The sequence below is a fragment of the Polistes fuscatus genome, unplaced genomic scaffold (genome assembly GCF_010416935.1).
Source record: "Polistes fuscatus isolate 324 unplaced genomic scaffold, CU_Pfus_HIC Scaffold1, whole genome shotgun sequence".
In the NCBI taxonomy this organism is placed as follows: Eukaryota; Metazoa; Arthropoda; class Insecta; order Hymenoptera; family Vespidae; genus Polistes; species Polistes fuscatus.
The window spans coordinates 14,177,635-14,195,502 of NW_025112997.1; the positions used below are offsets into that span (position 1 = coordinate 14,177,635).

Genomic DNA, 17,868 nt, shown 5'->3' on the forward strand with positions numbered 1-17,868 from the left:
AGGATCACGAACAAGGGAAAGAGGAAGAAAGAATGAGAGAGTGGGGACAAGGCTATATAATCTTGGGGTAGGTCGTCCAGAGAGAGTAGTATTCTCTGAAAAGTTCGAATAGTGTAACTTTCACGGCTAGTAAATGAAAATCGTCTTTCAAGTTATCAAATAATTAAATATTTTATAACAAGAGTGTTTTATTTTATAACGTTCCCTATAGAACAAATACACACCTATTATACACACATGCAAGGATGTCATGGATAATTAAGCTTCTTAATCTGCTAGTAATCTTTGGTACGTACTCGTGTCTTTTTTTTAACCCTCAATTAATCATTCATCTGTGGGACCAATTAGTCACAACTATTTTTAGCTCATTTAGCTTTCCTGAGAAAAAATGATAAAAGTTCTTTGCTAATCGTTTTTATATCTCAACACGTCGAGATACGTAGTCAATTTTCTGGGAACAAAGTACATAAGTATTCGGTGAGATCTTGTAACGCGTCTCGGTACGAATAACAACATATACGAAAAGCTAAGACAACGCATAACTGCACGCATCGTATCCGCCGCGTCGACGTGATTATCGTCGAGTCAAGATTCGATTCGACTAGAATACCAATTGAAACGATAACAATGAAAAGGATAGTCGCTGAAGACCAACGTGGAGGGAAAAGCAAAAACGATCGAATGTTAAACACCCCTCGAGACAACTTTTCTCATTAACTCGTTAAACTCGTTGTTAATCCTTTACAATGCTATAAACTTGTAGGAAATATTGGTATTGGTTGTCTTGTTGAGAAACGACATCTCTTTTTTCTTCCTTTCTTTCTTTCTTTCTCTCTCTTTTCCCTTCTTCTATCTCTCTTTCTTATATTATACCACACAATAGATTCGAACTATAGATCCAAACCAAAAGAGCAGCGTGAAAAAAGAAATATTATTGAAAAGGAAATCTTTTCCAGCTGGCATAAAGATCTGATACGAGTTTTTCACCCAGATTTGTGAAGGATCGCGTCTTAGTTACGTCTGAATTGTATCCAGGTAGATTTATGGGAATTTATTTTTCCACGCTATACACACTTTATTCCTGAGACATCCGTAGCCGTTGATAATCGAACGTTCGATGAATGCAACTTCACACCTGTCCCTATTACTAAAAGCGCATTTAATTATTTAACTATTTTGTGATATTATTTTCATTATTTTTGATTCTTTTATTTCAGGTATTTCTCGTGCGATTAGATGGAGATCGGAAAGCAGTGAAGATCAGTGCGAGACAGCAATCAGGGAAGTCATTAGAGATGATCGAGCTATTGTAGAGGATGATAGTCTAACTAGACTGCATTACACATGGTCATCTCAAGAGTGAGTTTAATTTTGTTTTTCTTTTTTCTTTATAAATGATTTATATTGATATTAATCCTTGATCAAATTTATATTCTATATCAAAAATTTACTTTCAATTAACAAATTTTTTTCTGCTAGATGTGAAGTACGTGCTGGCCCAGAATATATCATTCGAAAGTACACATTTTTCGAAAACGGGACATTTTTATTACTACGCTATCACTATGCCGAAGAATCTTGTAGCATAGCAACGCACACCGTAGTTGGACGTGGATCCATTAAATTGGGTTTACCGTCAACGCTAATACCTGGTGCAACTGAAACCAAATTTCACATAGACGTGGTTCACGTAGTCCCATTGAATCGTCAGGTATTATAAATAATTATTATAATATTTATTGTTATTATGTTTGTTTTCAATTTATCAACTTTCCTACATGATTCATGACGTTTTACGCAGATCGCAAATAAATTTGGACATAGATTAAACGTCACTTGTAGTTTTCAACCAAAATGGCGTCCTTTCGTAGCACAACCAATTTACGAACGGCTTCATTCTCAATTTGAATCTTCTTCGTGGTACAGTCCAAGATATAATTCTCTTCAAAATTATCCTTCCTCGAAAAAAGAAAAAACGATTGACTGTTTGGAAAAACTTGGAATTGAATTCGACGAATTGAGTATACTAAGAGTGCAAAAAAGAGCACTCGATCAGAGATACATTGTACCCAGTTCGATTTATAAATCAAAAGTCGAATTGGCGCTTGCTAATGTACCGCCAAATGTACAATCTCGATGGATTCATCAACCTACGTCATTACAATCCACCATGTTAATTCGTATGGATACCGTAAGTGTTTAAATACTGTTAGATAAAGGATGTAAAAAAATTCTTTTTCAATTTAATTTACAAATTTTTTAGATTAGCGATTGTCCAATATGCGGTAGTATATCTCGAGGAACGGAATATAATCCACCACTGTTACACGAGGTAGCACCACTTCCAGCGTTACTTGGTGGTTCCTGGATAAGTTTCCAATGTGAAAGTGTTAAAGGCGGTTTATGGTCCCGACGACACATGAAAATATATTCCGGCGATAAACTATGGACTGGTCGTTGGGATTATTACTTGGATCCACGATGTACCATATTTTCTTACTCGATCACTGCAGCAGGAAGTTACGTGCAACGTGCTGGAGGATATAAACGTGACATGGATAATACGAAACTATTCCAATCATCTTGGAATCCCTTAACAGACAAATTAATGTCTAGATCAAGAAGAAGTATGGACGACGCGTATCGTCATCTTTTTCGGAACGCTCGACCTTCGATGGTTGAATCATTTGCTGCAATGCTCAAGGGTAATCAAAAGCATGAAGTGATTGCAACAAGTGCAGAGACATCCCCAAGCACACCCTGTGGAACTACAGAATTGGATCTTCACGTAGCCGAGAGTGTTCTCATCCCAGGAGATACGTTAATAGTTGATCGATGTGCTGGCAAAGAGCCAGGCAAACCACTTACCTTATGGCCTAATAATTGCGTTCCTCTGGCCATAGAAGCACCATCCACGCTTCGATTAAGAGCTAAAGTTGGAGTTAGTTGGTCAGGTCAATACATCTTACGATTAGGTCCGAGAGATGACGATATTTGGGATATGCCACTTCGTCAATGCGGACAAACTAATTCGCGCAATCCTAGACTTAGAATATATCTTCGAAAAAGTTTAGGACTTAAATATGGACTTTCGTCTTTGGCAGTGTCACCCAATCAGACATCTCTCGAAATGATTATAATTATGTTTCTTTGTTCATTACTTTTTCCGAATAAGCTAAATATTGTTCTTACGGACAGTATTCTATTATAATCTAAACATATAGTTCGAAATGTTTGTGAAATGAAATGTTCGTCGCGTACCTATCGATACGAATATGTAAATATAGTACACGAGTACTTGAAAAAATCATTTACTCGTTTGTTGTATCAAGATTGAAAGAAATATTTAGAAATATTTATAAAATATGAAAGGTTTGATGAACGAACGATATCATGCAATGATTTAAAGTACAATCCTTTTGACCTTGCTATGTAAAAAAAGTTTAACGAATCAAAATTAATTTACGAATTTTGTACATTTGTATATATATGATGTTATTATATTTTTTATACAAGAAAGTAGGTATATTATTAATTATAGTTTTATAGTTGAATAGTCTATTATCTCGATTATCTTCAAGTAAGAACAATTCTAACGCCAACAATAAAATGGAATAAATCTGACAGCGTTATTTCACACAATTTTAAATATTTTTCAACAAATATACGTATTTCTTATCTACCCGTTATAAATTACATCCGTAAATGAAATCATTCGAGCTATCATACCATGTGTTTTACTTTATGATTTTAGTATTCCTTCAAGTAGAACGCAGGAATCAACTATTCCTTTCGTATTTGCCTCTTCCTTGTAATATCCGAGATCTGTAAGAATTATCTTTGAATGTGGATGTTATATTATACATTACTTGTGTGTATAAAACTAGTAATTGTAGATGATTATTATGACCTATTGCATTATTATGTGCATCGGGTATTAAATAAAATTTCGAATAGAAAAAAAAGTCGTAAAAAGGTAAGAAAAATATTCCTATTATTATTATTATTATTATTATTATTATTATTATTATTATTATTATTTATTATTATTATCATTATTATATTATTATTATTAATATTATTATTATTATTAAGTGGCTTTGGGAATTCGAAAGCTCATTGCCGCATATACCAAATCCCGCCAGTGTTCTCGTTCCTGAGCGCGATCTCTCCATTCGCGATCCTCATATCCCATTTCCTTAATATCCCTCCTAATATTGTCCTCCCATCTACGCCTTTGTCTACCGAATGGTCTTTTTCCATTGGGTATACTAGTAAGTATTTTATACGCGGTGAAAAAAATTCCTGTTATACAGTAAATAATAATAAAAGTAAAATCATATATAAAAATTCAATGTTTCTTCGAAAATTTTATAATTTCAGATAAATTGCAATAACGCATACGTACGTAAGTACGTGTAAACATACTTACCTATCTAACCACTTATCTCTTGAGGAGTCTGACTTGACTAAAATTCGATATAAAAATGTCCAACAACGAATCAGCGATTCTCAATTCGGAGATTTTGAATCGTTTCACATTTGGCTGGACCGATTACACTTTTTTTGCGATGATATTAATGGTCAGTGTCCTCATCGGATTTTATTTCGGGTTTTTTAGCAAACAAGACACAACTACGGAATATCTTTTAGGTGGAAAAAGAATGGGATTTTTTCCAATAGCAATGAGCATAATTGCCAGGTAAGTGATTCATTACTTATGCGAAGAACGATCCCATAGAATACCTATGAGAATACTAAATATACGATACATCTATATGCTTCGATACGAACAAGCACGTTCTTAGAAAAAGGAACACAATGTTCTCTGTTATAATCATGTTTAATCATAGAATATGGAAGGAATGTTAATACGCGTTATTTCATGTTCTGACATTTCTCATATTTGAATATCATAGTTTAATGATGACTCGTCCTTTTTTTATAATCTGCAAACTTTTATCAGTTAAATGACTATTTGCAGAATCCAAGGTTGGCGGTACATAGAAAAATATTTATTTTTCCTTATCTGAGAACGATCTTTCGTTATCTTTCGTCAAAATTCGGACGATCGGTTAATTAATGCCTATTAATAGTAGTAATTAATGTCGTACCTAATGTCTACTATATTTCCTAACCTAATATATCCTAAATCTTTCTTATATTATTATTTTCAGCCACGTATCAGGAATCACGTTATTAGGAGTTCCATCGGAAGTTTATCAATACGGATCTCAATACGCGGCATGCGTTCTCACATCGTTTCTTTCGTGTTCAATAAGTGCTTACGTATTTCTTCCGGTTTTTTACAAATTACAATTGACCAGTACTTTTGAATATTTAGAAGTCAGATTTAGCAGATCAGTTCGATTACTTTGTTCTTTTTTATTTCTAATTTCTTATACCATGTATATTCCTATTGTAATCTACGTACCAGCATTGGCATTCTCTCAAGTAACTAATTTTAGTCTGCACACCATCACACCGATCCTTTGCGCTGTTTGTATTCTTTATACAAGCATTGTGAGTAGATATTAAAATTTTACAAAACTAACGTAATTAAATATATTTTTAAAAATATTACTTAAATCGTAATAATATTGCATTTTATTAATCAACTCTTTTTAGGGAGGATTAAAAGCAGTTGTGTGGACGGATACGATACAATTTACTGTTACAGTCGGAGGTTTATTCGCTATTCTCTTCTTAGGTATAAATTCGGTTGGTGGAATACCGGAAGTATGGAACCGATCTGAGATGGGTAATCGCTTAATATTTTTCAAGTAAGTTCCAAAATAATTCTTGTAGAATCACATGTATTTCATTTTTTACTCCTAGCGTCGTTCTATACGAAATTTGTATTTTTTCAGCATGGATATCAACCCTTACACTAGAAATACATTTTGGGCAATGACTGTAGGAATGACGATAACGTGGCTCGTTCATCTTGGTGTACATCAAGGAGTTATTCAAAGGTGTCTTTCGGTACCAAAAGAAGCAGATGCTAAACGGTAAAATTCGAATTCGTGTGTCTAACCAAATTTTAAAATATTTTTTTACTTTTAAACAACCCAAAATGTTCTGTTCATTGATCACAGAGCACTAGGTGTGACAGCTATCGGTTTGGTTCTCGTAAAGATAGTTTCCGTTTTCACAGGATTAATTATATACGCTAAATATTTTAATTGCGATCCTTTGCTTTCCAAGGTAAGAGATAATCGTTTATATTTAATTAGATTAGATTTTCCATTGTTTTCATTAATATATATTACTTCAAAGAGAATACAAAGGGCCGACCAAATTCTACCTTATTACGTTATGGACGTGGCAGGAAATGTACCAGGACTGCCAGGTTTGTTTTTAGCTGGTCTTGTAAGTGCAGCTCTTGCTACAATGAGTGCAAGTTTGAATACTATGTCCGGCACAATTTATAAAGATTTTATCGATCCATGGGTACCAAACGGACCAAACAAAGAAGCTCGAGCAGCTACAACTATGAAGGTTCGATAATGTCGCGTTAGAAATGTTGACTACCCGATTGAACATCTGAAATATGCTTTTTTTCTTTTTCTTTTTTCTTCCTTCTTTTTCTTTTTTTCTTTCTAGATAATCGTACTTATCATTGGGGGAATTTCGGTGGGATTAGTGTTCGTCGTCGAACAACTTGGCCCAGTTTTTCAAATATCCGTTAGTATGCGCAGCGTAACCGATGGCCCTTTACTCGGTTTGTTTCTACTCGGAATGTTGGTCCCATTGTCCAACGCTCAAGGAGCCCTTTTCGGTGGTTGCGTGTCTTTGATCATAATGTTTTTCTTAGCCGGTGGATCGGAATGGTACATGACAAATGGACAAATTCGTAAAATTCCATTACCATTGTCCATCGAGGAATGTCCATATCCGTTAAACGAAACAGAAATTACTACACGAAGACCATTGACATTAGACGAAGAACCAATTGGTATATTCAAGATATCTTTTCTGTATTTTACCTTGATAGGCGCGATGCTGGCCGTTGTAGCTGGTATTATTGGAAGTTATGCGTTTGGTAAGGTTGATCTAACTCAAATCGATCCTGATCACATTTCTCCGATAATGAGAAGGTAAACAAATTTGTATACAATAATTTTTATATTTGTATCGATATCATTTTATTATTATCCCTTGGTGTAGATTTCTACCGCGTAAAGAATATGTGCAAGTATCATTGAAACCAACGCCAGAGGAATTAGAATTGAGCAAGGACATTGATCGTCAAACGGTGAAGAAGTTTAACAAGTAAAAAGGATATAGGATAACGTGGCTAGAAATAAAGTATACATGTCTTATCATATTACCAAGACAAATATTTTATATAAATAAGCAGCTTCAATGAAAATACGTGAACGAGATGAAGAATCGAGGTTGATCCTGACTGGACTGGACCAAACGGAAGGCATACGCAGCTTCTTTATCGATTTATAAGCGCAAGCGCCTGCCGACTTTGCTGTTCTCGGCACGCATCGACGAATCCCGGCTATTTTCGGCTACGCAGTACCGTTTCAAACAGCCTGTCGCGGCGAATCCTTATTAGAAGAGTGATCGTTTATCGTTAGACCGCGTTCGGATCGTTCTTCGAAGTCGCTATCATCAACATATTGTTATTCCTTTTAGAAAATAAGAGAAAAGAAGAAAGGATCTTATTTATTCTTTTTACTAGAAGAAGGAAAAAGGGAATCATTACTGACTAATCAATTCAACGAGTTTGAATAAACGGACAACGACACTGATGACATCGATGACGCCGACGACAACGATGGCGGCGACGTTGATAACAATAACAAAAACAAAAACAACAACAATAACAACGGCGACGATGACGACGACGACGACAACAGCGCTGAACAATCAAGTAAATAATAACGACCGTGAAATAATGTTGAAAATAATCAGAAATTGGTCAGATATGATATTTCGATACTTGTCTGTGCTCGATTTGACTAACCTCGGTGATAATAAATTAATATGGGAAAAAAAGTTTAAAATAAGATAAGGGGGAATAATCGAACGTTATGATACAGCCCTGGAAAATGTTCATCGCGGCTGCTCGGAAGTGGCCGGTCGTCGTCGAGGGTAAAACGACCGCGCCTACACGTGGAGCAAGCGCCAGCCGTTCTTGTCTCGAACGTAGTTTCGAACTGAATTTCGAACGGAGTCCCGGAGTCTCGGCTTTGCCGTGACACGATCAACAAGTACGCGGCAAACCGATGTATTGCATAAAATCCGCTTAAACTCTGCTTTGCAATACTTCGGTTAACTTTCTCTCTCAAGCGTTTGTTAATCTCTTTCGTTATTCCGTTTCCTTTCTCTCGATTGACTGCAATGTTTATTATAGTTCGCCAGGACTTTAAATAATCGTCAGAAGAAGGCAGTGTGCGGTAGTAGTTTTTTACGATTAAAGTGTCGTGTCAGTCAACCAGAGAGAGACAGATAGAGACAGAGAGAGAGAGAGACAGAGAAATTCAAAGATCATCAGGTTGTGATGAAAATTTCCATCGGACTAGTTCATTGCAAATAAGGAATAAGGAAATGCGCGCTATTTGTTGGACGCTTTGATGATTACTTTGAATAAAATAGTATTAAATTCGATATGACGAAACGACATGCATTTCTTCGACTTGACGTTCGTAGCTCGAGATATAATAATGCTACGAGGGAAAGCGCGAAGATTATTCCACGGAATGAAAAATGTACGAATTTGACCGAACGAATTCCAGAAATAAGATTAACCGAAGGACAATTCAGGAGGTGGAATATGTACTTACGTTAGACGGCTGCCTTGCTTTTAATAATAGATAAAAACGTAGGGGCGGGCTCGTGCCGGAAAAAGAACGGAAACATTTCCGAACAATCTGACGACACCACAGTTCAACGAAGATCTCTCGGCTCTGATTTCATCGTGCGGATCCTTTTCGACATTCTCGATTAAATGTGTTCCAGCTGTTTTTTAACCCTCGATTTGGCTCGTTTTATAAAAAATCGAAAAAAGAAGAAAGGTGAACGAACTATCCGTGATCTTAACGTCGACAAATACTTTGTTCCTTTCTAATGTTCGATAAACGAGCAAGAAATTGAGATTGATTCCTCTCGATCAATTGGTTACGATTGGAATGATCGATTATTCCTACTCTTCCTTATTGTTTCCTTCTTTTAAATTATACCTAATATGTGGATAATATTAGAAGTTTATTCAACGATGAGACCACAGAAATCAAGAAATCCTACGACAGTTATGTCTTCTTGGAAATGATGTCGTTGCCACACAAAAGTCTTCTTGGATCGTCCATACTGTTAATGATTGCTCTAGTGGCCTTATTGACGAGCAAGAGATACGGTTTGGAAACTCGTAAAAAAGATAAGGATGCTTTGTTGCTTGATATTATTGCAAACATAAGCGGAACGATAGATAAACTCAATGCTGGGTTCGATGGGATGGCGACAGAAACTGAAATAGCAAGAAATCGACTAAAGCAACTGGTTGCCCTTCATCGTGAGAATGCTGCAATTTGTGCTATATTACAGGAGCAACGAAGGAAAAAAAGATTGAGGAAAGAGACTAAGCGTACGTGACGATTTCAAAACTGTCATATTAAGATGTCAGATATTTGCCGAGTTTTACCGTTTCCGACTTAGAATTTTAGGTGCATTACATATAAATTCTATGCTATGGTACGAAACGGTAAAACTCGGATTAACTGAATTACACAAAAGAAATAATAATCGAGTAACATTGAAGCTACTATATTCTCTCTAAATAGTTTTAGAAAGATACTTATCAAAACATCTGTTTAAAGTATATACCTCTTCTTACGTTACGACACATATATAAATATATTATATTCTATATTAAAATTAGTTTAGCTTTTGTGTGACCTACCGTGGTATTAGGGAAGATTTTCCAAGAAGCCATATTTGAAGAAAGAGAATCATTATTAGCAAATCTAAGATAATCAAAGGGGGGAGATTGGTCATTGGCAAGACGAATGTGAACGTTGTTGAGTAAAGTCTGACATCTTGAGCTTATTATTAGTTACATATACTATACGTATAAGATTATATATGCGATAACTTTTAACGAGATACGGAACGGCAAAGTAACTTTCCAGGTGAAACTTTGATTCCTTACACACTTTGTATTAGTTGTCAATATATATATGTATGTATATATATATACATGTATATTGTATATGTATGTACATATATATTTATGTTAGAAAGTCCAGTGATACGTTTTCCTCGACATATCCTTCAAAAATACAATTCGATGAAATTGACAAGTACCAGCGCAGATACAATTAAATCTTATCTATAGATTCATACAAAAAAAAAATGAAACGAACGACTTAATTGCGGACTAACGAAGAGGTTACTTTACATATAGTATTAGACGCCTAAAAGTAATAGTAATCGTTCGTTCAAAACATCATTATCGTAATATTTAGTCTAAGTAATAAATAAACGAATAAAACAATTTTATTCTATTCAAAAAAAATCTAATCCAATAATTGCCTTTTAGCCTTTTTAACACGTTGATGCCTCTTAAGAGATAACTCTAAAAAATAAAATAAATGAAAAAGAAAATATCATATCGTGACAATCATCCGAAGAGTAATTACGTTTTTTATCCTTGAAATATTAAACGATAGAAAATTTATTTTTCATAACCGTTGTTTTATTTGCAAATTAAAAAATATAATAAAAAAACAAACAAATTGAGAGAAATAAAGCTTATTATTCGATACAGGGGCCAACGATCCTACACACAGTGTTATTAATTAAATAAGAAATATAATTGTCGATGCGGAATGCTGTCCCAATCGTTTGGTAGCCGTGTCGCGAATATGGAAAATCGATCAATACTTTATAGTTAAAATACGTATATGAAATACATTACTTTTGTATTAAAAAAAAAAAAGAAAAAAGAAATACGAACACTGCGGATACATTTATTATCGATTTCCACTTACATTTTCCGGTTTGTCGCAAATAATGTCAAGAACTTATAAATCAATCCCAAATCGATGATTGTTCCATTTTGAAAATAACGTAGAAAATGGGCGAGTAAAATTTTACTATATCTGTGTAAAATCATTCGTATGTGTGTATGCGTGTACGTATGTATGTGTGTATGAAGGAGAATACAACGAATCCGCATCTTACAAGAAGACATTACAGTTGAACACAAACGGGTTTTTCCGAGCTTTGGTATATCAGTAATATACCTTTAAAGTGTTTTTGTGGTAAAGTGTTTTTGTGGTAAAGTATTTTCATCCATTGGCAAGCCAATTTTGAGAAAAAAGCTTTTAAAGTTTTGCTTTTTCTTGTATATACATATGTATATTTATATTCTTTTAAATCTAACTATTAACAAGTGACACGCCAGTTTAAATAGTATCGTTTTCGCTTCTCGCACCGGTGATTAATATTCGATTCTTCGTGGAAGAAGTTTTTTTTTATAAGTTTTAATAATTTCTATTCACATTTCTTAATTTTTAATTATATACAGGAAAGAGAATTATAATTTTAATAAAGACTATGTAATTATTATTGATCAGAAATGAATGTTTATACAAAAAATCTCAAACTTTTCTTCGATTTCAACTTTAGATTTACCTGTTCCATATAACTCATGTCCTTTGCTGTTTTCAGGGTGCAAATCTAGTTATAATAGAACTCTTGCTAATGAAGAAAGCAAACTTCATCTGTTAGAAGGCATGATATTAATATTATATATACATGAAATTTTTAATGATTAGAGTATATATGTATATATACTCTAATCATTAATAAGTAATATATTACTATTGAAGTTTTATATATTTTTATATACCTGTTAAAAAATTAAATGTTAACTGTAATTAAAGTAAACAATTGTCCTTTATTATAATATTTGCGCAAGATGTTAAAAAATTTATTGTTTCCAAGTTTTTGTAATAATTTTAATTCTTTTTTCTGTATATAATTAAAAATAAAGAAATGTGAAAAACAGTTATTAAAACTTATGAATAGAAAAACTTATAAAAAAAAACTTCTTCCACGAAGAATCGAATATTAATCACCAGTGCGAGAAGCGAAAACGATACTATTTAAACTGGCGTGCTACTTTTTAATAGTTAGATTTAAAAAAATATAAATACGTATATATACAAGAAAAAGCAAAACAGCTTTTTTTTTTTAAATTTGCTGACCAACGGATGAAAATATTTTACCACGAAAACACATTAAAGGTATTCTACTGATATACCAAAGCTCGTAAAAATCCATTGGTGTTCAACTGTAATGTCTCCTTGTAAGCAAGATTACATTCTTATCCTTTACGATAAAAACATGTTAAAGTGCAGTCGCGTATGCGTAAGATGTACACGTAAATTTCTGTAGTCCAATGGATTATTTCTTAGGAATTGAAAACAACGTACACGTTGCATTTAATAATATTATATTAAAATATATACTATTATAAACAAAGGAAATATTTAGGTGTTCCCATTTATATGGTCCACCCTGTAAATGTCACATAGAGGCGTCTAACTAAGGACCAAAGTTAACAAAAAGTGTTATTTATTTGTGAAGGCATAAGATCCAATTTGAAAATTGTTATATTCCATCATGAATACATGCCTAGGTCGTCTTCAATTATTTTTGTAATCCTACTTGAAAAAATGAATAAAACCATTTGACATGAATATACATGAGTATAAGTGAACCCAATCAAAACAGATAACCTTTAATCATAATTTTAATTAATATCATTTTAAAAATAACCTGATATCATAAAAATTTATATTTTGTCCAATTACTGCATATCTACGTTTCAAAAGAAACGTTCGAGTAAGTATCGTATGTTCGTAATCAGCGAGTGTCGAAACTTTAAAGTTTGAGATACTTACAAACAGATACCAGAGGTGACCAACTTTATTCTATATGCGATCGACTTTTTGTCCTAAAAATATGTTTCGATTTACCGACTAAAATTTAGCCATTTAACACATTTAAACATGTGTCTTGTGTACTAATAGATGACAATGGAGGAAGGTGTATTGAACCCCCCAACATGATCTTTTATTAATATTTAATAATTAAAATGGAACCACAGAAAAAATATAGATTCAATTTTATTTTCTTATAATATTATTAATGAGAAGTCTACGTCTGTATGCCTCCAACCAAGCGTTTATAATTTAGTGCGTATCCAGACAAAGATAATAATAATAAATTTTCAATATGGGAATCAGTAAATAGGATTTATGAATGTTCCATATGTATCATATACAGAGTGTCTCACGTAATACTTTTCACAATTTTTCAAGAACTTGCGATAACCTGACAAAAAAGTATTTTAAACAAAAGTTGATCAGTTTTTGATTAGTTATACATTGCAATAAAAAAAAGTTCGAACAAATTTTTTTTTAATTTTCTATAAGGATACACCTTTATTTTTTTCAAATGACACTCTGTATTTTTGACTTTGCAATATAATAGTCCCCATACTAATACGAATTCAACTACCTAGTATACAATGACCTTCGGATAACCTTGAAAGCAAAAAAATGAAAATTCCAACAAAAAATAACAATCTGCTTCAATGGGTAATATAATAACTTGTATTTATTATTAAAAAGACTTGAAATTACATTCAATTTAGCATTAAATAAACGCAAACGATTTCGTTTAAAAGTCACATCATATGTTCGAATTAAGATCCATGTTCTTGTAGGTAAAATTCCGCTCTACGTAGTTAATTTGCATTAGTTGCTTTTATGATACTGTCGTAGCGAAGTTCTTCGCATGCTGTATTCATTCGCTACTTTAATGTTCCATATCACGTGTTAATATTTTTTCTTTGTTGTAAATTGTCGACGATTCGTAATTAAGTTTCTAGTAATACAACATTTAATCACAACATCAATCATTTCTTTGCTTTCAAGGTCATCCAAAGGTCATTGTATACTAGGTCGTTGAATTCGTATTAATATGGAGACTATTATACTGTAAAGTCAAAAATACAAAGTGCCATTTGAAAAAAAATAAAGGTATAGCCTTAAGGAAAATTAAAAAAATTTTTTCGAACTTTTTTTTATTGCAATGTATAGCCAATTAAAAACTGATCAACTTTTGTTTAAAATACTTTTTTGTCAAGTTATCGCAAGTTCTTGAAAAATTGTGAAAAGTATTACGTGGGATACCCTGTAATAAATCAAATAAGAGTAGATATATTCGTTACACTTGAATATATTGGGATAATTATCTGGATTGACGAATTCCCAAAAATCTTCCTTAAGTTCGAAAGATTAAATCATTACACGAAAAATAAAAAAAAATTAAAAATTAAATTAACAAAGGTTTATAAAATTAAATCATTTCACAGAGTTATAATTTTTATTTCCTAACAGATTTTATCAATAGTAGATATGTTAGAAATCGTCTCCTGTCGGCTATAATCGTCTTCAGTCAATCATTGCTATCGGTATTATCGGTGTTACTTCTGTCACATACTATCTTCTCCCCTCCCACAACTTACAAACAGAACGATTTCATCAGCTCACAGAAAATTAAAGAATTCAGTCGTGCATCAACCGTCGTTGGAAATCAATTCATTCATATCGTCGACAACACATCGTTTAAAATTCTACTTTCTCGTTATTTCAGCGATCATTCGAGTTGATCAGCTTTCCAACAAGATGTCAGCAAGAAGTAGTAAATATTTTTTTAAAACAATTTATATAAAGATACGTTAAGATGGGAGATAGGTGTAGAACGGCGTTTTTACAGTCATTTTAATGAATTTTTTTAACACATAAGGAATTTGTACAATTTATTGATATCGTGAGGTCATTTTACACACATATTTGGGAATATATTCTGAAATTTTTAAAGATTTTTCTGGAAAAGTAATGGATATATCAGCTGCCGAGCATTGTAGGTCGTCATCTGACTGAGCACTTTATGTACATCTTGGAAGCCACAATTTTGATCTGAAGTCAATCGCACAGAAAATTTACTTTTCTTATATGTGTCTCTTCTATATGAATTTCACTTTCCTCAAAAAAATTGAAAATTAGTATTTTTAGAGGGATGTGAACATAAAGTGAAAAAATACCAAAAAATCATGTTTTTCTACACGTATCTCCCCCCTTAAATCAGTTACGAAAGGTGAAAGTGTCAAGTTACGTAAGATATCTTTACAACCTATACTATATTTGAATAAAGATTTTCCATATCGTCGTTATATTTATGGAAATATAACTTTAATTACACAATATAAGATAATTTATTTTTCTATTATGCATATTAACGACATACTGAAAACATAATATTGTGCATTTAACTTTCAAATTACAAAATATAATTACTCATTTATTTTATTTTTCTTTTTGTGTCTAAAAACTTGTTTCTCTTCTTACGTATATCCATATCTAAAAAAAAAGCAATTTGTCATTTATATCAATATTGAAATATTTTAGATTGCGGCACTTGTCGACCGGGCTATTCTAGTCCTAAGGCAGCAATGGTGGAAGGACCGCGTGAAAAAATTATGTACACTGTTTGCATACATACGGATCCCGAAAAACCTGATGTCCTTTCAACGGTCGATATTGATCCTGAAAGTCCTACGTATTGTAAAGTAAGTTTTACTTTAAAGTTTTCATTCCAGAAAGAATGAAAAATATATTTGCAGGTATTACATTTTATTAATATGTTTTAGATAATACATAAATTGAGAATGTTACACGTAGGAGATGAACTTCACCATTCCGGTTGGAACATATGTAGCAGTTGTTACGAATTACCACGTAAACGGGATGTCATGGTATTACCATGTCTTATGTCGGATAGGGTATATTTTATTGATACGAGTAACGAGAGAGCACCGCAAATAAAAAAGGTATATATGAAAAAAAAGTAAAAAAAACATATGACATTAAAAAAAGATCTTTTTTTGACGGCATACACTAATAAAGGTTTTAGAACCAGAAGAGATGCATAAATATGGTTTATCAACGCCGCATACTTCGCACTGTGCCCCAACAGGTGATATAATTATTTCTACGATGGGTAAGCCTAATGGCGACGGACAAGGTGATTTTCTCTGTATCGATAGTGAAACGTTAGAAACTAAAGGCTCCTGGATTAAAGGTGAAAAGAAAGCAGCATTTGGATATGATTTCTGGTATCAACCTTATCACGATATACTAATAGCCTCTGAGTGGGGCACCCCGAAGTTTTTTAAGAAAGGCTATTTTGCCGATCATCTTGCCGATCCAAGTGAGAAATGACCTAAAAATTTATCCACGGCGAATATATAGTTCCATTCTGAGCAATGATCTAAAATTGTCTTTATTTTATGACAGAGCGTTATGGTAGAAGTCTAAACATTTATTCTTGGTCCGAACGAACGCTAAAACAAACTATTCATCTTGGAGAGGACGGTATTGCACCACTTGAAATAAGATTTCTTCATGATCCAAAAGCAGCAGAAGGCTACGTTGGTTGCGCGGTCTCATCAAACATTATCAGATTTTACAAGACGAGCAAGGGTGATTGGGATGTTGAAAAAGTGATCGATATACCTAAAAAAAAGTTCAAGGATGGATCGAACCGTTTATGTCTGGTAAATGTCATTTTTTGTCTTACGATTAGATCTTCTAATTGAAAAATAATATGTCGAAATACTTTTATTATTATCCTTCTTTATAGGAATGATCACAGACATACTACTAAGTTTAGATGATAAATATTTGTATTTATCTAACTGGTTGCATGGTGATATTAGACAGTACGATATAACCGATCGTCGAAATCCTAAATTAACTGGTCAAGTGTTTCTTGGTGGTTCCATATTAAGCGATTCTAAAGTTCGCGTCTTAGAAGATGCCGAATTGAAGAGTCAACCTGATCCTGTTTATGTGAAAGGACGCAGATTATATGGCTCACCACAAATGTTACAACTTAGTCTCGATGGACGTCGACTTTATGTAACAACATCCATTTTTAAACCCTGGGATATACAATTCTATCCCGAACACGTTAAGTAAGTTTCGAAATTTTTAATGTAATATATCTAAAATAATTTTATTTTGAATTCACTCTAAAAATACATTAAATGATTTTTTTTTGTAATGTATAGACATGGATCGACGATGGTCAAACTTGACGTCGATGTTGAAAATGGAGGCATGAAATTGGATGAAGAATTTTTGGTCGATTTTGGAGCGGATAAAAATGATATTTTATTAGCTCATGAAATACGGTAAGTATATTAATTACATATTATAATATTTCCTTAATCTTTGAATTTATGTTATATTTAATCAAAATTATTTACATCCTATTTATAAACAGATACCCTGGCGGCGATTGCACATCCGATATATGGTTACCTGATAAACAATAATAATGTACAGAAAAAATAATATTTGGCCTTATCATAATAATATAAGTATATGCACATAATATTATATCAATATATTTTCTTATCTCTACTTATAAATATAAACATATTATACATACGACCCAGTACATATATCTGACATATGATATCTCACTTATGTTCAAATCTCGTGGCTTATGACATTTGTTTTTCTTTCAAAAAAATAGTTAACCAAATTTTTAGTAATTTAATTATTTATAACAGAACAATTGTCTGCAATACTTTATTTTTAAAATCTTAATCAAATACTTAATTTATTTAAAATACATAATTACGTATTTATTTATTTAAATACGTAATTACGTATTTATTTATTTAAATACGTAATTATTTATTTTTTTTTATCCATTTATACGTTGGTAAGTATAAATTGTTATAAAACAATTTTATGTTATAAAGTCTTA

The 17,868-nt window shown here is 32.6% G+C and overlaps 3 protein-coding genes across 3 annotated transcripts; all 3 read left to right on the forward strand.

Moving 5' to 3' along the window:
- The first annotated feature begins 119 nt into the window (after positions 1-119).
- Positions 120-3,642, forward strand: LOC122517513 (protein APCDD1-like). The gene is made up of 5 exons (XM_043635955.1): positions 120-288; positions 1,218-1,359; positions 1,480-1,711; positions 1,802-2,191; positions 2,264-3,642. The coding sequence occupies exons 1-5, from the start codon at positions 246-248 to the stop codon at positions 3,209-3,211; spliced, it is 1,755 nt and encodes a 584-aa protein (XP_043491890.1). The 5' UTR covers positions 120-245; the 3' UTR covers positions 3,212-3,642.
- Positions 3,643-4,487: 845 nt separating this feature from the next.
- Positions 4,488-7,104, forward strand: LOC122516118 (sodium-coupled monocarboxylate transporter 2-like). The gene is made up of 6 exons (XM_043633720.1): positions 4,488-4,702; positions 5,178-5,523; positions 5,629-5,783; positions 5,871-6,011; positions 6,099-6,501; positions 6,607-7,104. Exons 1-6 carry the CDS (start codon positions 4,488-4,490, stop codon positions 7,102-7,104), a joined length of 1,758 nt encoding a protein of 585 aa, XP_043489655.1.
- A 430-nt stretch (positions 7,105-7,534) lies between these two features.
- LOC122514534 (methanethiol oxidase) lies at positions 7,535-17,640 on the forward strand. Its single transcript, XM_043631423.1, is given in 9 exon segments — positions 7,535-9,598; positions 15,498-15,658; positions 15,740-15,919; positions 15,996-16,299; positions 16,386-16,604; positions 16,607-16,645; positions 16,732-17,065; positions 17,162-17,284; positions 17,377-17,640. Coding segments are annotated over 9 exon segments (1,728 nt in total). The 5' UTR covers positions 7,535-9,282; the 3' UTR covers positions 17,429-17,640.
- Positions 17,641-17,868: the final 228 nt, after the last annotated feature.

Excerpts from the sequence above, each read along its gene's own strand:
- LOC122517513 (XM_043635955.1), top strand. The coding sequence starts at position 246 with ATGTCATGGATAATTAAGCTTCTTAATCTGCTAGTAATCTTTG. Across the intron at positions 1,360-1,479 it reads TACACATGGTCATCTCAAGA|ATGTGAAGTACGTGCTGGCC; the intron begins GTGAGTTTAATT and ends TTTTTCTGCTAG. Across the intron at positions 2,192-2,263 it reads TGTTAATTCGTATGGATACC|ATTAGCGATTGTCCAATATG; the intron begins GTAAGTGTTTAA and ends CAAATTTTTTAG.
- LOC122516118 (XM_043633720.1), top strand. The coding sequence starts at position 4,488 with ATGTCCAACAACGAATCAGCGATTCTCAATTCGGAGATTTTGAATCGT. Across the intron at positions 5,784-5,870 it reads AATCGCTTAATATTTTTCAA|CATGGATATCAACCCTTACA; the intron begins GTAAGTTCCAAA and ends GTATTTTTTCAG. Across the intron at positions 6,502-6,606 it reads GAGCAGCTACAACTATGAAG|ATAATCGTACTTATCATTGG; the intron begins GTTCGATAATGT and ends TTTTCTTTCTAG.